Source organism: Cetorhinus maximus, chromosome 8 (genome assembly GCF_964194155.1).
Source record: "Cetorhinus maximus chromosome 8, sCetMax3.hap1.1, whole genome shotgun sequence".
In the NCBI taxonomy this organism is placed as follows: domain Eukaryota; kingdom Metazoa; phylum Chordata; class Chondrichthyes; order Lamniformes; family Cetorhinidae; genus Cetorhinus; species Cetorhinus maximus.
This window is the reverse complement of record NC_135886.1, coordinates 4,242,008-4,262,424: the sequence shown is the minus strand read 5'-3', so window position 1 is coordinate 4,262,424 and position 20,417 is coordinate 4,242,008. Positions and strand designations below refer to the sequence as shown.

At 41.6% G+C, this 20,417-nt stretch overlaps 1 protein-coding gene across 1 annotated transcript in view; it reads right to left on the bottom strand.

The window, feature by feature from the left end:
• The window catches only part of LOC144683380 (solute carrier family 41 member 1-like), a 56,226-nt gene extending 36,510 nt beyond the window's left edge, over positions 1–19,716 (bottom strand). The window contains exon 1 of the mRNA XM_078546335.1: positions 19,028–19,716. Coding sequence (XP_078402461.1) covers positions 19,028–19,441 — 414 coding nt within the window. The 5' untranslated portion in view covers positions 19,442–19,716. The remainder of the gene's footprint in view (positions 1–19,027) is intronic.
• Between the last annotated feature and the right edge of the window lie 701 nt (positions 19,717–20,417).

Below are 20,417 nucleotides of genomic sequence, written 5' to 3'. Positions count from 1 at the left end.
CATGCATAAGAAACTGGAAGGAGCGAGTGGCTATGGTGAAAATAAAACTGGGCTTGTGGGAGCGACACTCCCTCTCCTTTGCGGGTAAGAACCTGGTCTTCAGGTGTGAGGCACTCTCGGTGTTACTGTACGTGCCGCAGGTCGGGCCCATTCCTCACTTCTGCGCGGTGGCGATCATCCGAGCTATCTTTCGCTTTATCTGGAAGTCAAAAATGGATTGTGCTCACAGGGACACATTGTACAAGCCTCTGATAAAGGCTGAAAAAACGTGCCTAACATCGCTCTCATCCTGATGGCCACCTCTGTGTGCGGCTGCATCAAGCTGTGCGTAGACCCTCAGCACGCAAACACCAAGTGTCCCTACGTGCTGAGGTTCTACCTGTCTCCAGTGTTGCGAAGGATGGGTCTGGCCACACTGACACAGAACGTTCCAAGTAGTTGGTCTGTGCCGTACCACCTGTCCCCCATGGAAAAATTTATGCAGAGAAACACATTTGACCACAAGTCCATCAGGCAATGGTCGGCATGTAACATCCTAGAGGCCCTACGGGAAAAGGAGATGGACCCTGTCAGATGGTTCCCCAAGCAGACTGTCAAAGTCATTTGGCAGAATGCCTCATCACCAGAACTTTCCAACAAGCACCAAGATGTAGCTTGGCTGGTGGTGAGAAAGGATCTCACTGTCAGATCCTTCCTACACGCCAGGAGTCTCACCCCTCTGCACACTGCCCTCGAGGTGGCTGTGGTGGGGACGAGACCATTGTTCACCTCCTTGTGGAATGTGCCTTTGCAAAGAAGGACTGGAGAGAGATGCAGTGGTTTCTGTCGAGGTTCATCCCGAGCAGTTCTGTGACGCAGGACTCTGTGCTCTAGGGGCTGTTCCCAGGGACATACACCGAGACAAACATCAACTGCAGCTGGAGGATCATCAACTCGGGAAAGACGTTTTTTGGTCAGCCAGCGCAAAGAATTGTCCCCGACTGAGTGATGCAGACTGGCACATTCTAAGGTCCAGGACTACGTGCTGAGGGATGCACTAAAGCTTGGGGCAGCCGCCGCAAAGGCGCAATGGGGAAAGGTCACTGTCTAAGACCTTTCTGCCATAGTGCACCGAGGGGCTGGGAAAGGTATAGACCTCCCGGGCTGTATGACTCACATTGAATGTATGCTGTGAATACTAAATGTATCATAACTGTATTGAAGCACCTCAGAGTACAACATGATCTATGTCGATAATTCAGATACCATTGCACTGTTTGACTGACTGTAATGACCATATTGAAATGTCTGTAATGTTCATTGATTGTATTGAAGCACCTCGTGATCTATGTGGAAAAGTTGAATCTGATTGCACTTTTTGTGATGGCCATTTTGAAATGTTTTGTAATGTTCTTTCAGATATTTTACCAAAGAAAATATAAAAGGTTACTTTTTCTGGCAACGTTTGATTTTTTTTTAATAAACAGGACCCCTGATAAGCAGGCTGCCTTATTGAATAGGCATTGGTGTCACCAGTGTCCTGAACATCTGAAATGCTCAGAGTTTGTAAAATTCACACCCAAAGTTATTTCTGTATCTCACAGGTTTCCTGGTATAGTCCAAAAACTAGAGTCAATATTGGTTCTGTTATACCTTTGGACCACAGCTCAAATATTATCAGAGCTGGGGTTGTCGGAATGCTCATCGCAGGCTGGGACAAAGTAAAGAAGCATTTCAAAAACGTGAGGTGATAAACCAAAGCCCCACCTGGCCTCTCAGGCGGATGCATGAGCATGGCATAGTTCCAAGAAGAAAGTGAGTCCCCACAGTGCCCTGATCAACATTTCAATATCAACCAACACCAGCTGAAAGATAAATGCTGCGGGATCTTGCTGTGTGAAAATTGACCTTTGACTAAAAACTAGTGACTACACTGATTGTAGTCAACCCTGCAATGACAGGGAACATAAAAAGCACTATACAATTGCAATTCCTTACATCTGTTATCACTCGTATGTTATTTTATGGTTATGCCAGTAACTTTCAATTGCTCTGCATTTACCACCTATTATTACTCATCGTCAACCATACATAACAGTGACTACTTGGCTCTAAATCACTTTTGGCTGTCCTGTGATCCTGTTAGGCACTATATAAATGCAAGTCCTTCTATCTATACGCATTTCTAATGCATTAAGAAAATAGTGTCAAGGTTTACAAATGCACCTTAAAGAAGTATAGCCACTTCCCAGGATTCAGAGGTCAATCACCTCCAGACTTACAGCTCAAGTAACAAAATAGTTACTAGCTCCACTGGATATTCAAACTGTTTACCAATCTAAAAATAAATTAAACTAGTGTCCCTGTGTACTATACACTGCTGCAGATTCTGACTAAAGATGAGAAAGGCCTGGGGGCTGCAGGGGTGGGTGTGCGATAAGAGGATATTCTCATGAAATTAATGTTGGTTAAAATATATGCATGCAATTGCCAAAACCTATTTTGTATGTTATGGGGTGAACTTCATGCTTGCAAAATGTGCTTATACTTGGGAACATTGCTCCATTTTCATTTGGGTCTGATTTCAAATTGACACCAAGTTCTAGTCGTACTTGCTTCCTATTTCTAGTTCCAAAGCAGGAAAGTAAATTCACCCAGGCCTCGTCCCTCTGAAGAAGAGTCATACGGACTCGAAACTATAACTCTTGTTTTTTTTCTCTCCACAGATGCTGTTAGAGCTGCTGAGTTTTTCCAGCATTTTCTGTTTTTGTCTCGTTCCACTGTGACTCAGTGGATGGATGCACCATATGGGGTGTGGAATGGAATCATACAGACAGGGACATTGGAGGATCATTCTCTAGCAGCAATCAGTGCAGGGCTGCCATTGGCTAGAATTCTCATGTTGGAGGGACAGGGAAAAATAAATAGCTATATCTCTCACTCATGACCATTATAGGAAAGTGTATGTATCTAATGTGTCAAGAAATTGTAATATTTTTTTCCTGGTAATAATCCTGGCATATTTTATGTACTGGAATTCAGGCTATAATTGGATTAGGAGTTAGAGTGACGGCAAGGGTCCAAGGTCAACAGTAAGGAGTGGTTTTGGTCTATTAACGAACTAAGAGAAACTTCAATCAGTTTTACAAAAAGCGATAACAGGGATAGTTTAAACTGAGTTGTTTTAGTTCAAAGGGGGATATATGCAGGTTGTAAAAAGGTGTAAGGTAGTGAGGTAAAGATAGAGTAAGTTTGTTTTACAAGTCTAAGAGCTAAGGTAAAGAATAGTTTAATCAAGTCTGGGAAGAAAGCATTTCTAAGGAGGCTGGTTGAGACAATGGAGAGATCAAAGAGAAGGGATGCATTTAAGGAAGCACTGAAGCCTATGTGAGGGGGTAGCTGGTCAGATCTCCCAGAAGACAGTGTGAACAAGGCCAGACTGAAAGAACCAGTTGCTGCCAGCCTTAGAGGACACCCCAAGGAAAAAGCACAGTGCAGCAAAAATTATTGGACTTCTACAGATTCTAAAATCTATAAAGATGGTTGAACAGAAAAAAGGGGAAGGTTAGCTCTAAGGGTAGTTAAGTTAAGATTTGTGGAACTGTCTTAAAGTACTGCTTACTGTGCGAAGCGATTCATGTGTTTAAGTGTAATTGTGTTTTATATCTTTTTTCTTTATTCTTTTAATAAATGTTTATTTTACTATAAAATCATCACAAGTTGTTTGGGACATCATTTCCTGATTTCAGAACATCTCATACTATACAAACTGCAAAGACCATTTTGGGATTTGGGCAGCTCAGCATTTACCATCAGCTGTGCCACAACAATCGGCACTAGCTAAGGGCAGGTTCAGTCTCAATTGTAATAATACTGTGACTAAATATTCTGCTAAAAGCCATGCTCTAGATTTGAGCATATAATCTATGCTGGCACTTCAATGCATTACTGACAGAGGGTCACACTACCTAGTCGTGAAGACCACTATATAAACACAAGTCCCTTCTGTTCCTTCAGGTTAACACTTACAGAATAGCCATTTGCGGCAAATCATATAGAGTTGCCATCATTTGTAGAATCAGATCCCAGTGGAATCATTGTATGAAGAACAGGAACTGAGAAAATGGGAATTGGGAGGGTGGGGGGAATAATGTGGGAAGGAGAAGGAGGAAAAAAAACTGGCCAATTATCTCCAAACTCTTGATCTGCTGCAGCTCAAAACAACAGCATCTGATATTTCACTTTCAGAATGCATGGTAACTTAATACAAACCTCAGCCAGGATGTGTATCCTAGGAAGGGATGGTGCAGATTTGTAAATCTGTACGAATGTCACCTCCCTCGGCCTTTCAGAAGGTCTAAGCATTTAAATTGGATACCAAGCACTTGGATCCTGTGACAGTTACATCAAATGCCAGGTCCCTTTTAGGTGCGCCAAACATTTCCCCTCCCTTTCTGGACACTTAGAAAGGTGCATTCACAGACCTTCTGCCTAAACAAGGGGCAAACATAGCACAATTATTTTGACTTTTCAACTGGGAATAATATTCAATCAGTTATTGAACCGAGTTTTGCTGGGACTTTAACCTCCACTTTGAAGTTAAAAACAGTTAATATTCTAATATCAGCGACTATCATAAAGAATTATAAACTCATACCAAATTGCCAACAAGCTTCCCCCTCCCCCAGAAAAATAAAGCCGCCTGCAATCTCAATCAATGGAATTTAACTACAGGTTTCAATTTCTTTAGCTTTATTATCTCGAAAGGCTATAAAGTCTGTAAAGACATCACTAAGGTTTCAGCAACTGAGGACATTGCAAGAGGGTTCGTCTAATCAAGCCTACAAGATAGATGGTGGAAGCAGCACTTAGGAATATAGGTACCTAATTTGCTTGACTATGGAACAGTAAAATGCTTATTTGTGTAACTCGTGTTATGCTGTCAGAGGACAAGCTTTCTGCCAGAAGGTAACAAACAAAAACACAAAACGTACTCAGAAAATACAATAAACGTAGCAATTTTTGCACATTTCGACAGAGGCTCAAACCGAGAGACCGACCCAGGGGGATTCTGTCAACAGGTAATACTTCTGTGCTGTAACGATCCTATGATTCTATGACTTTATAACCACCCGATGAAAGTTTTGATACTCGCAATCAAGTCAGCAATGTTACTATGACAACATGGTCCAGTGAATGCCCTGAAATCTGAGTGCCACAAAGAGGATCACAAAGGAGAAAAAGAGTAATATTTGGTTTCAAGTCAAATGCAACATGTCCAACTCTATTAGATAGTAGTGCTGAATAAAGAAGCTATTTTCAAAATTTAAAACACATTAGCCTGTCTGCAAAATCATATTTCCTATTGTCACACACCTGTATCAATCCTATCCACTAAATCACCATGTCCACCTTTACAGTGGAAACAGGTTATGTAAGCATTTTTTAACTTTGTAATTACATCCTCCCACCAGTAATGGCACTGTAGTGCTCCAGTTCCAAGCCTCAGTATCTCAGAAAATTGCAGGAAAAATCCTTATTTTCCAACCAAATTTTCAACATTCTAAATTCCTGTAGGTTTTGCTATTAAACTGCAAATAACAATTTACAAAGTATTATATACAAATAATGATGAAATGATGTCTGTACGCGCTGGTCCATATATCTTTCACCTTCAGACCCTCATCACTTGAAGACTGGACCTGCTTTTGGCTAATTAATGAAAGAGAGTGGAATTTTACTGAATACATTATACATAAAGCAGTTAACAGGGAGATATATGAAGTGATAATAAAGAGCAGTTAAGTATTGGGAGATAGATTTTGCACCTCAATACTTGACTCTCTGTTATGAGAGATTTAAGATGAGGGAGACAGGAGAAGGCAAGCCACAATATAGGAGTTGGCAGAAAGCCCTCCATGTGGAGTCTTGAAGTGAGATATGCGATTCAGCTGTCCTTAAGGGTGTGCTTTTCAATAGACAGCTGGGAGTGAAAAGTCAGTTCTGAGTAACACACAGCAGCATCCAGCATTGAGAACTGGTGGAATGTAGAAAACTGAAAGATGAGATGCGGCTACTGGGGAACCAGTAGGAAGAAAACAAAATGGTGAAGCTGAAGGTAAAAGGACACAATGTTGAAGTCAGGACAGAAGCCAAAGGGGGAAGACTGAAGAGAGAAAGCCAAGAGCAAAGGGAAAATTAACGCAAGAAAGGATGAACACGACAAAGTGGAAATAAAAGGGTCAGTTTGACTCAATTTGTAGCACTCTCGCCTGAATCAGAACGTTGTGTTTCAAGGGCTTGAGCACATAATCTAGGTGGAAACACTAACAGAGAGTTGCATTGCTACAATATAAGGAAATTCTACCTCAACCAATGTTAGGAATAAAACAAGATTGTCTAATTTATTTCGGTGCTCTGTGCAAATTGACTCCTGATTTTCCTATAGCACAACAGTGGCTACATTTCAAAAGTACTTAACTATTCGTGAACCCTTTGAGATGTCCATAGATCTATTAAAGCATTGCATAAATGCAAGTTCTTTGTTGGAAGTGCTATCTTTCTAAGCAGGATGTTAAATTGAGGCATTGTGCACATGTAAAAGTAGGTGTAGAAGTTTCTGTGGCACTAAGTAAACTGGGAGTATGGAGTTCTCTGTTTGCCCTGGTCAACATCCTTTCCACCACCAAAAAAAATGAACCAGTCATTCTTTTTATTTACTGTTGAAGGGATCTTGGTGCATCAATGGGCTATGATAAAAGTTGCTTATTAAATGTAAACTGTTTCATCAAGAGGAATTAGAGGGGACTGGAAAGAGGTGTTGTGGTGAATTTAAACAGGGAAAAGTCCAAATGTGAGAAGGAAAGTAAATAAAAAGTATTCAGGAGCCGGAAGGGGAGTGAGCAGCAGAATTGAAAGTTAAGTACCAGAGAGCTAATCAGAGGGGGTGAAGATAATGAGAGAAGACGTGATAATTAGCAACTCAGAAGTAATTACACAGGAATTACACTGTTTTTATTGAAGGACACTATTGGGGATAATATTTTTCCTTGGTTGACAATTATTTGTGAAAATAAGCAGCAAGGTGATGACAGTTTAATTAGCATATACTGTGCAGAGTGTGAATTAACTGAGTGGGTTGTAGCAATCTGAGGAGCTACCTCATATCTTGGTGATCCAGTCAGGGCTTTATTATAATTTGAGCTGAGGTTGTGTGCAGGTTTAATGCATTTGTTGGCTCACCCAGATGTAACGATATGAAGAAATCTCATCAGGGTCAAACCACAACCAAGGCTTTCAATCTATGAACGGCTGCAGAAGCATGGTTCAATCTTTGCAGCTACCATTAGACAATCAACAGAAAAGGCAGACCTATTTAAAAAGAACTTTAACAGTTGTATGCAATAAAACATTGTCGATCTGTTACTGGAATTAACTTGAATATAAATTGCAAGTGACTCAGAATGTATTAATACATCTGGGATAAATTTAACTGATTGCACATTTTAGTTTGAACTCTGGCAACAAGACTTGCTCCACCGCAAGCACACTGCTGAAGAGGAGAGGGGGGTGGGAAAGGAGTAGTAGTGGTTATGATGGTAGGAATGGTGTTGGTGATGGTGGAGGAAGGGCAGGAGGAAAGGGAAGTCTTGTTTTTTGCTGGCCCTTTGTTTTAAATCTTAGCTTTGTACCCTTTTGCCATATCTTTCATAAGAATTATTATTTCTCCAAGTGATAATCTATCACTCTCATAAATACCTCAATTGATTCTATACTAGTGGTTTTCTGTGGGAGTGCATTCTACATTACACGGTGTCGCAAATTCTTAGTTGCAACTTCTGTTGCTGTTTGAACTAAGCTGATTAAAAGTTAAAATTATAAAATATGTCCCCTTGTTTTAGCTTGTCTAACCAGAGATAAGTGACCCTCCCCGTCACACAAAAGGTCCCGCAATCTTTCGGGTTAAAGAGCTGCCATAAACGTGTAAATGATAAGTTGACGAATCTGTCAAGGATGTTCCCCATATGTCACTCATACAACCTTTGGAGGCCTGGGTGGCGAGCTTTTTATATAACTTGGGACAGAAAATAGGCATAATGCACCCACCGCAGTGTATGCAGGTTTTTCAGAGGCTCCATGGCCAAGTTCAAACTTTGTCCCATCTGAAAACCATACAAAGAGGTGCAGGAAGCCCAGCTAATTGGTCCCATCTCAACCTAATGGCACTGACACCAATTGTAGAGGACTTACAATTGCTGCAATGAAAATAATCTAATAAAAACCAGGGACAAAGGTGGGGCTTTCTTGATCTGAAGAGCTCTGTTCCACAGTAACCGGTAATTCTGTTGTGTATTGCCACCAGGTTTCTGAGCTCCATCCCACAATATACAGATGTAGAAATTGGGGTTCCAATGCGCATGAAAATACAGAGCCACTTCCACAGAAGTGTTTCTGTGCAAGAAAAAAGCCATAAATAAGTGAGCAGATGAATAAGAAACGCAGTGAACTGTAATGGAACGATCAACTAATGCAATATCTGATCTGCATTAGCAAGGCAACATTCCAAGGGGTGTCCTTGTTCAGTTCAGATGAACTAAATCACAACTCATTTTGTGGTTTGTTCTCAGAACAAGTAAAGCTTGCCCAAGATGCAAGTGTGAACATACAAATTAGGAGTGGCAGTCAGCTGCTTTGTCCCTTAAATCTGTAACTGTAACCCCACCTCATGCTCAGAGGAACGTAACATTTTAGCAATTTTTTTTTTGGGTCAGCAATACATAAGCCAGAGAAACAAAATTATGCCGTCTGTTTTGCATGAACTTCTCTGCAGGCCCACGTCTCATCTCGCTGCAGACTGAAGCACTAAGTAGTGCCAACATTCGTACAATACAAATTCTCAGCAGCTGTCAAGTCAGTGCCACATTAGCTAGTTCAGGCTGGGAAAGTTATTGAACCATTGCAGGTGGAAATATAGTAAATCAGCTTCCAGTTTCTCTATTTTGTTCCTATTCAGTAATGATTTGTCATGACATAAATAGCATTTATAGAATTATACAGCACACAATGAGGTCACTCAGCCCATCATGTCTGTGCCAGTTCTTTGAAAGAGCTATCCAATTAGTCCCTGTTCTTTCTCATAGCCCTGCAATGATTTCCTTTCCTAGTATTTATCCAATTCCCTTCTGAAAGGGATTATTGATTCTGTTTCCACCGATCTTGAGGCAGTGCATTCCAGAACATAACTTGTTATGTAAAAAATTCACTCATGGCCCCTCTGGTTCCTTTAGCCATTACCTTAAATCAGTGCCCACCGATTACTGACCTTCCTGCTAATGGAGCTAGTTTCTCTTTATCTACTCCATCCAAACCCGTCAATTTTCTAAAATTTTCCCCTAATCTTCTCTGCTCTAAGTGGAATAATCACAGGTTTTCTCATCAATCCAGTGTTCTCAGCAATATTTTTACTTCTTTACAGTTCAATGATATAATATCCTTTATCAGTTTTTAATGAGGCATCATAAACATATGCACTACACGCAGACAAATTTTTTAAAAATTTGTAATTGTAAAGGAATTAACATTTTTCCTGATATTAATGTGGGATACTTCAAAGCAGGCTTATGTTTGTGTATGTGTATGTTTGTGTGTGAATAATTTAAGTAAACTGCAGACTGTTAGACTGCAAGGTTTGAATCGTCAAAGCGGTGAAGTGTAAAAACCAGGCATTTGAAATGCTCATAGACGAGCTATGTAAAATGGAATTTACATTGTTAGATAAGTGGGGAGGTTGTTAGCTTTTCAAAGGGACATGGTAAGATGTTTGCCTTATTTACCTTGCCAGTTGTAAAGTTGTTACATTGACTTTTCCCAAAAGGTCTGGCCATAATGACAACATAAAAGATTTTTATATTCTGGGAAAAGTAAATTCCAAAGACATGGTGGAAACAATAGGATTTACAGGTCAATGGGGAGGAAATATATTTAAAGAAGGATGTAAAGCTGTATGGGGTGTGGCCATGTGCAATCTTGACTGTGAGAAACAGACTTGTGAAGGAGCAGCCTCTAGCCACCTCAGACATCAGCGCTTGTTTGTTCCATACATCCATGTGCAAGGTTTTTTTTTAAGAAGCCTTGGAAGTCCGTTGTCCAGTGAGGAGAGAGAAGCTGTGAAATACCTCTCTTACAGCAACAGTGGGTGCTTGTGGGAATCTTGCTGGATGTTTTATAGATTAATAATCTGTGGGCTTCTGCCTGAAAGGGGTGTGTAGTTGCAAATCTAGTTAAGAATAAATCTTGTGGGAACTGTTATAAAAGACTAAATGTAACTGTGCAATGGAAATCTTGTGCGTCTGAGTGTTCTTTTGTTTTGTTAATAAGTGTTTAGTTTAATCTGTAAAATCTCTAAAGGTGGTAGTGGACTCGTTACTTCTGACTTCAGTGCACAAACCTGCTCATAATAAATAAAAATCATTGCGATAGCATTATCAAGTTTCCCTCCGGGATTTGGTCAGCCTGGCACACACACCACCTGCCATATCATAACAGATGAAAATATTCATCTACAGAAACTGCTGGGAAACAGAAACATGGAAACATAGAAACTAGGAGGAGGAGGGTCCCTTCGAGCCTGCTCTGCCATTCAATATGATCATGGCTGATCCTCTATCTCACCGCCATACTCCCGCTCTCTCCCCATACTCCTTGACGTCTTTAGAGTCCAGAAATCTATTTCCTTCTTAAATATATTCATTGACGGCCTCCATAGCCTTCCATGGTAGAGAATTCCACAGGTTCAACAACCTCTCAGTGAAAACGTTTCTCTTTATTTCAGTCCTAAAATGGTCTACCCTGTATCCTGAGACTGTGACTCCTTGTTCTAGGAACCCCAGCCAGAGGGGACGACATCATCCCTGCGTCCAGTCTGTCCATCCCTGTCAGAATTTTATGTGTTTCAATGAGATCACATCTCATGCTTCTAGACTCCAGTGAATACATGCCTAGTCGGCCCAATATCTCCTCACATGACAATCCTGCCATCCCAGAATCAGTCAGGTAAACCTTCACTGCACTCCCTCTATGGCAAGTATATCCTTTCTTAGGTAAGGAGACCAAAACGACACACAATACTCTAGGTGTGCTCTCACCAAGGCCCTGTACAGCTGCAGTTAAGACATCCTTGCTCCTGTACTCAAGTCTTCTTGCAATAAAGGCCAACATACCATTTGCCGCCTTAACTGCTTGCTGTACCTGCATGCTTGTTTTCAGTGATTGGTGTATAAGGTCACCCAGTTCCCTTTGTACAACAACATTTCCCAATCTATCACCATTTAAATAATACTTTGCCATTCTGTTTTTCCTACTGAAGTGGATGACTTCACACTTATCCATGTTATACTGCATCTGCCATGTATTTGCCCACTCACTCAACCTGTCTAAATCGCCTTGAAGCCTCCTAACACCCTCACCGCTCACATTCCCACCAAGTTTTGTGTCGTCAGCAAACTTGGAAATATTACATTTGGCTCCCTCATCCAAATCATTGATATATATTGTGAGCAGCTGGGGCCCAAGTACTGATCCCTGCAGTACCTCACTTGTCACCGCCTGCCACTCCAAAAAAAATCCCATTTATTCCTACTCTGTTTCTTGTCTGCTAACCAATTCTCAATCCATGCCAATATATTACCTCCAATCCCACATATTTTAATTTTACACACTGACCTCTTATGTGGGGCTTTAGCATAGAAAATAGGAGTAGGCCATTCGGCCCTGCTCCGCCATTCATTATGATCATCCAACTCAATAGCCTGCTCCCGCTTTCTCCCTATATCCTTTGATCCCTTTCGCCCCAAGAGCTGTATCTAATTCCTTCTTGAAAACATACAACGTTTTGGCCTCAACTACTTTCTGTGGTAGCGAATTCCACAGGCTCACCCCTCTCTGGGTGAAGAAATTTCTCCTCATCTCAGTCCTAAATGGCCTACAGGACTGCCTGTCTGCTGTTGCACTGATGTAGGGTGAACACCTGAAGTGTTAACTCATCTGCTCTCTCCACAGGTAGATGTGTTTCTGACATTTTCTGTTCTTGTTTAGGATTTTGAGCATCTGCAGTTTTGTTAAGTAACACTTATGGAGATGATGATCTTGGGACATGATATGCATTACTGTCAGCACATAGTGTCACTGAGCAAAGAAACTAAGGTTTGACCCCATTTGTTGACAGTTAAGATGTAGTAATGCCACTTAAACATCATTAAAAAATGAAATTACTTCCTTCAGTCTTCCCTTCCACCTACAACCTCAAAACTCTAAACTGATGCCACCTCTCCACTGGCCTACTCTTTCCTCCTGCTGTCTAGCATTGGCGAGGCCTTGCACTGTGGACGTTGGCTCTGTACCTAGGCTTCCCAATAAACTACGCACTTTGTGGAAACAGAATTCAGGCACGTGCTCTTGGGTTCAATCATGATCTTCCAAAATGATGCCAAGACCTCAAAAAAAACCCAAGTATTTGCCACTTTTAAAATTGATTTGATGCAATGACATGCAGGCTTGCCAATGAGCAATGCATCAGCTCATCCAAGTGTAATTACTTTGTAACAATCTTTTTCCACACTAGTCCAATTGAATCGAATTGGCTATCACAAATATAATTGAAGGAAAAACATGCAAAATGACTGAGAGAAGTTAAATGGGTCTCGAAAACTGTTAGCATTAGTCTCTTGACTGTCTTGTTTTCACTGTGCAGATCTGTTCTATCTACGTGTCCACAGTTCAGCTATTGAAATTCAAAGAGATTACCAGGATAGAGTGGCTACAGTGAAAACTGCAAGGTCTGTGATATCACTCATCTGTTACTCAAGCCTTCACCACAAACAGCTGTAATGAAAAAGCTCAGTGTATATTTTTCCCCTCTCTCCTCCTTAACAGAAACTATTCCCAACTCAAATGCACCACTAGAATTGGTAGGGGCGTGTGAAACCCATATAGGAAAGGATTGGCGTGTATTCGATAGTTGAAGTGGCCAATTCACCACAAGAGGAATCATCATTTATATAAACCAACCAATGCACACAGACACCACGTTTTGTGCTGTCAACTTCTATAGCTCAGTAAGGGGAAATCTTGTAATGAAAAAAAAACAGGTTTTTTTCTTTCTGTGGGGGCAGGGAGAGAAAGACGAGAATAATTCCTCTAACCCCGTTCCCATGTTAAAGGAGAAAGGTACAAATTAAAACCAGGTGAACAGGGTTTAGCCTGACTGCTTACAGCAAAGTGATTGAAGGCAAAGAGTAAGCCTTTATGATTGAGGATAGACTCTCACTCTGAGCAAAGGCCATCTTATAAACTTAGGAACAATTCAAGCAGTGTTTCTACCTCACAAAGCACAACTGGGGGCGTATTAAAACTTTTGTACCAAGTCAGCTGAAAATTGTGTTAAAAAAATTCAACCTGGACAGCAAGTGTGGGTTGTGACCTGTTGAAGGAAGCAGTCTGAACTATACAATACCGGAGTGCAGTTTTAGTGGTCATAGGCTGTCCCTGGAGATAGCAGCAAGGGAGCACTGTGATATTCTGGATTCATGACCACAAACACACTAGATTAGGAACAGTAAGGTAAATAAAGCCAATGACAATGTTGGAGTAGGAATCGTAAATAAAACCTCATCTCTTATTTGATCAGAATACTTGCGCTAGACAGGCACATTTCAGCTCAGGGATATAACTCTGGACTGTTTGTTTTTTTAAAATAATCTTTCCCAAACATGTGCTGGAATTGAGGAAAAGGAGAGGGGGAAAGAAGAGGAGACAGAGCAAAAATATCATAATTACTGTAAATGTAGCAGCTATATTTGTGTCAGAATAAGCTTCCCTGTTGTGACAACTGTCTAGAAATCTTAAGACGCTCCAGTGACAGAATTTGATTTGAAAATTAAACCTTCACACTACGTGGTGATAAGGAGACAGATATACCCAGAGTGTACACAAGGCCAGTGGCTTGACACGAGAGCTGTGACAATATTTGGGTTAGCTTGGGCACGTGGACAAGGGAAAGGGGATAAGTAACTGGGCAGATAAATGTGATTAGGACGACTTGCTCACAAATGGAATGGTTGGGCTAAACGGTCTGCACCCAGGTTGTAACTTCCATGTATATTTCTGATTGGTTCATAGCTCTGCTGCAGTGAAGGAGTGAAGGGAAGCATAGAAACCGTGACCGCGTGTGCTGCCGGGTTGTGGTTATTGTGATACCTGAAAAGAGGAAAAAACTACATTTTTTAAAGGAGTCTTGGTGACAAACATTTATTAGTTTTTTAAGCAGGCTCAAATTTTGCTTGGGGTCCAAATGGGTCAACCCTAACCATCCAGCAGCTATAACTATTGTGGTCATCTCAGATTTTAGAAGTACAATTACAGATCCTTAACCAAAAGCAAGAACCTGGCTTTTCATCCAGTGTCAGCCATGGCTCCGTTGGCAACATCCTCCAAGTTAGAAGGTTGTAGCTTCGAGTTCCACTCCAGAGACCTGGGCACATAATCCAAGTTGACACGCCAATGCTGTACTGAGGGAAAGCTGCACTACTGGAGTTGCTGTCTTTCAGAGGTGGCGTTAAACTGAAGACTCATCTGTTCGCTCAGATGGATGCGAAAGATCCCATACCACTTTCTGAAGAAAAGCAGGGAAGTTTTGACCCCCTCCCCCATGTCCTGGGTCAATATTTCTCCTTCACTAAAGCAGATTACCTGGTCATTATTACATTGCTGTTCATGGGGTCTTGTTGTAATGTAAGAAATGCAGTAGTCACAACAGTTACTGCGCTTTAGAAGTACTTCTTTGGCTGTAAAATGTTTTAGGGCGCCCTGAGATCATGAAAAATGCCAAGTACGTACAAATGTTTCTCTATTTTGAAATTTTCTATTCTCTGAATAAACTGTTTGTCACTGCAGGCAGATTAATAAAACAGATTTAAAAATAAACTCCAGTACAATGTTTTTACATGCATGAGAACAGATCAAAGCCAACATAGGACTATGGGTGCGTAAAGCGATTAATTAGCTATGGACAGAGAATCACTACATAACAAAATTTTCTTGCAGATTTCCATATTGAGCAGATGGCTTAACCGTACAGTAAATTATCCAGAGCAGCAGTTAACAATCCAATTTGGTTAGGGCTTGAAAACATTAAAATCTTTATATAACTTTGTTCATTTAAATGAGGAATATGCCTTATTTTCTGGAGGGAGTGGGAATAGGTACCTATTGGATGGTTAAAGTGGGACAAGGGGGAATTACTAAAGATACAAACATGTTAGGAGATATTTTAACACTTATGGTTTTGGAGATCATTAATACTTGAGTAATGTCAGTAATGCAGACTTCTAAAAACATTTCCAGTCTCCCAGAGAGCTGCAGATTCACTCAGGCAACACTGACTGAGCAGTTCCACTTGAAACAGCTCTAGATCAGTTTACTTGCTGTCACTTTTTTGAGCTGATCAAGAGACACTCCAAATGTGGGTTATGGAGTACAGGATTAATTTGTGCTATATGATACATCAAGCAGTTTCTAAAAGAATCAGATTCCTTGCCCACATTCAATTGGATCTGGAAATTGTTCCACTCCTGCTCTCACCATAGGGCTTGTGAACAGAACAGTAAGATAACAGCATAGTGGAAGCACAGACAAAGCTGAATTGCAGAGAATGGGACAGGGAGGTGTTTGTAAGAGGCAATTTTTGGCATTCTGGCTAATCACAAAGCAACTTTAATTCCTCATTATTTCAGACCACTGCTGTTTTAAAAGGTTAAGGCAGTCATCTCAAACACACTAAGACTAACAGAAAAAGGTTACACAAGCATCCGAAAACAATTTGTTCGGCTTTGTAGCTCAAGCTGTTGAACTCTGAACTTCCAAACTAAATGGTTAAATCTTGGATCCCTGTCTCCCCAACACTGGAATCTTCAACCCGCTTGGATGGGTGGCGTCAACTTTTAAGTCAGGTTGCAACCTCCCGTAAGACGACTAACGTTTCATCATGGGCAAAGCGGCAAACCCAAAAATGTCTACCCAGTACAATTAAGACTGCACCCAGTCAGATCAGACTGCACCTAAGTGTTCCCTTCCCAGATGGGTGTGCCCCAGACCAACCCTCCTTTCCACTGAAAGAAGACCATACTAAAGATGGAGCAATCATCAAGAGGTCGAACATCCACGTGTGTCATACACATATGTTTCCCTGGACTAGGAAGGGAAGGGTGGGGATGGGGTGCATTGGTGGGGTAAATTAAAAAGAGATGAATTCGTGTTCCTATTCCTGAAATGAGCTTTGTTGGAAAGCGTGGATATTGGATGGGAACAGAAATTCACTATTCTGCAGTTAACTACTCTATCCAATCACTATCACGAGCTCACCTGCGAAGAGCAAGTTAGTAATGTATCAGAGCAAGTGAAATTGAAGCCCAGCAAGAAGCTGGGAATCGGAGGAGAAATTGCAAGGGAATTAATTTAGCAATTCATATTGACCAGGCACTAAATATGGATCTTCCTTTTTGAGGATGGTCTTCAATGACTGTACATCAGACAGGTGGTCGTTAGGGATCTGCTTTATGAGAAGCATTATTGTAACTCCACTTATCTAAAAGCAACAGAGGTTATTAAAATGAATGAGGGCGACAGGAGGTACAGCATTGGGATCTTAATGAGGGGACCAGGTTTCAGGTCAGCTCAATGAGAAGCTGGGTCAAAAGTAGAAAGATTATTCATTGAACCTAAGATGTCTCCTCTTGAGTTGAACAGCTCAGATAGCAGGAATGTGTCCAACTAAGGATGAGTCGGTCAAAAGCAAACTTTAAAAAAAGTCTTTACTTTTCACCTCAATCTACCAGTCCTCTTCCCTTGATACTCCTGAATACCTCTATCAAATCTCCCTCTAATTTGCTCTGTTCTAATGAAAGATAAGCCAGTCTCTTCCTATATTGGTCATACCTCTAAATTGCTCTATACATACTCCATGTCATCTTTAAGTTAGGACACTTAACGCCAGACACAATATTCTAACTGTGGCCTAACCAATTATTTTGTGCAGGTGACTCTGTTCCATGCTGCTGGAAGGCAAAGCTCGAATAGTCTTAGATGGTGATACCTGGATGTCGAGGGGCACCATTGCAGCCTGCCTACAGCCAGCTGAGCTCTCATGCAGCCCTTAAAGCTTCTCAATTTGAGGTGGGGAGGTGGAGGAGTGTGTGCAATCCGTAGCCAAAAATTTGAGAAGCCGTGAACTTGACTTACAAACAACTGGTATTATAAAAAGGACGAATTCAGAACACATGCAGCTTTACTATATTAAATGATGGGAGCACTTTCCCACCCAATGCAAAGTTCACGTACTGCTTTTCAAATCCCTCCATTATTTCACCCCTCCCTATCTCTGTAACCTCCTCCAGCTTCACAACCCTCCTCTAATTCTGGCCTCTCGAGCATCCCTGAGTTTAATCGCTCAATCATTGGTGGCTATGCCTTCAGATGCCAAGACCCTAAACTTTGGTAGTATCTCCCTAAACCTCTCTGGCACTCTTTCTTCCTTTAAGGCAGTTCTTAAAGCGCACCATTTTTACCATCTTCCCTAATATCTCTTCATGTGACTCAGTATTGAATTTTCTGATAATACTCTTGTCAAGTGCCTTGGAATGTTTTATTAATTAGAGCTGCTATATAAATACAAGTTGTTGCTGATGGAAGACAATGAATGATATTTTCTGCCACCCACCCTCAGGCTGTAAGCCTCAATAAATATTTTCCGCTAATTTTAAATGGTAACATTGCGTCATGTTGCGAGCTGTTTCATATTCAGCCTAAAGTGGAGGACACAAGAGAGCAATTCTTGGCAAGTGGTGTGGCATCTCTCCGTGGTGTTGTATTCAAATTGCAATATGAGCCAATCCCAAAAAGTAAGAAACGCTTCAGTTGTAGAGTTAAGACACCTGGGTAACACACAGTGAGTGTGCCACTATTAAATGATGCCTACGGTGGTTTTCCAGACTGCTGTTGAAGCCATTTTCCCCACCAGGAAACCTGACAGAGTGCCAATACTCAATTCTCAATGCTTAGACAAAATTTGTTTCCATATTATGAAAAGAAACAAACTGTACCGGAGTCTATGGAGAATAAAACGCCCACGTCTAAATAATCATTCTAAAATAACACCAACTGGAAACCAGCTTAGAATATTTATACCAACACTAATTAATTCAAAATTTGGAATAAAAAAACGGAGGAAATAGATTTCCTATAAATTCCACTGCAAAATGCTACTGACCAGTTTTTGGAATTGAATTAAGGGGTTCAGTAAAATGTCAAACCTTACAAAGCAAACATCAAAAAACTAAACTGAAAGCTTCAACAAATCACTTAGCCCGTCAGAAAGATGCAGAAACTTGCCACCAAATTCTTTCTTCCTCAAAAAGAACAACATTATTTCAAAGTTGCCACTGAGTATAACATGTGAATAAAGGTTACATTTAGTGTTTCTGCTACAGTGCTGCAAGTACAAATCACACAAGGCAGCCTTTTCTCTCTTCAAGGGGATTTTAACATTCCACAAGTAAATATGGAGCGATTTTTATGCATGCCACGCACACACTGCTTTTTTCAGTAAGAATCAGTTTCATAACCACAGTCATTGCATGGGAATTGCAAAGCAGACTTTAAAGAAGGAATTAAATTTTCTTCAGATGAAAAAAAAAATTAACTGGGCACTGCACTGCTCCGAATGCATGATGTGGTAGGTTCTGTGCCCATTGCCAAGATTTTACACGTTGCCAAACTGCCATTCCCTGTAGGGGTTCTTAGTAGGAGATCTTTACTTTCCCCTCAGGGCAGAGAGGTGAATGAAAGGGAGTCCTCCTGTTTCATCCATTCCCCCAGGGGTTGCTTCAGAACTGGTTTGGTTGAAGACCCGGGTCCTCTACCTGCAATCATTAGTCTGTAGAGACTGTTTGGTGCCACTGGCACAAAAGCCACACAAAACAAACACACACACACTTACCTGTACAATATCCAAGACCATCCCAGCTGCCACTGTTCCAAAGCCTGCCAGCAGGAAAGGGAACACAACCTGCAGTCCTATAGAGAAAGAGGTCTCTTTGAGGGAATCGTGAGCCCGACTTGGGGTGCTGCTGGTATCATCGCTGTCCATACTCTGACTGCCGTTCTCCAGGAGGGCATCTTCCTCCCTCAAACCCTTGGCATTGGCACGGGAGTCTCTCACTACAGCCTCCACCCTTTCGCCCTGCTCTCTCACCTCTGTTAAACAGTCTGAACTCTCTGTCTCCACCAGCTCCTTGGAGGAACTAGGAGTCATAGAAATGGCAAATTCATCAGAGCTGCCAACGACAGGATAGACATTTCCATTGGCATGATAAAGTGGGCCAAGCTCTTTCTGTTCCACGGAGTTAGACATTGCGTATTCACAATCTTTGGGATATCATAATACGTCTCCTCATTTTCTTTCCTCTTGATCTGTCTCAAATATGAAAAGATTATAAATGTTTTTTCCCCTTCTGCCCTCCCCTCAAAATTAAAAAGGTAGTTTTTGTTTGCAAACTAAGATTTGGGATCCTTTTCAGCCTCTAAGTTCCAAGATGGAATTGGCAGAACTGCATTTTCGTCAGAATTCAATCCACAAGACCAGCTTCGCGATGGAAATGTGGCACCTTTTCAAACGCGGTTATAAAAAAAAAATATATATATATATATATAAATCTTCCAGTGTAATAACAGGAACCGTGAGGGCGGAGGGCTCTTTCCGAGGTGTCTCTGAGTCAAATCTGACGCGGGAAACGGTGACAAAGCTCGCTCCTGTGAACAGAATAAAAATGGTACCATTAAAATCACATCATAATAATAATAATAATTGGGACGAAAGATTTGACAGATGTACAAAGGAATCTTGTGATAAAACTCTGGGCAATAGAAGCACAGAAAAACCCAACTTGCAGCTCCAACCCTGAGGTAAGGTTGAGGCTGAGGTAAGGCTGAGGCTGAGGTAAGGTGAGGCTGGGCTGAGGTTGGGCTGGGCTGTCAGCCTCTCCTCAGGATCAAACCCTCTGGTGAGTGGGAATATTCTCCAGCTCCAGTTCTCCAACACTTTGTAAAGTTTCCTCTCGCCCGCCCGCCCGACACCGAAAACAGGAAAGGAACCAACTGTGGCCCCCGCTTCATTACCCTGGGTCAGCTGCAGCTGTCCGTCCGTCCGTCCGTCCGGCGGGAAGGGGAGCGATGGGGAGGGAATGGAGCCTCCTGCGAGCCTCCTCTCCGTGTGTCTCCTCTCGCGCCTTCCTCTGGGGTTTTCTCTGCTGGGCCCCCCACCCACGCCCAGGGGGAGGGGGGAAGGTGAGAGAGACACCTTGTTCCCTCTTGTCGGGTTAAAGTGTTAC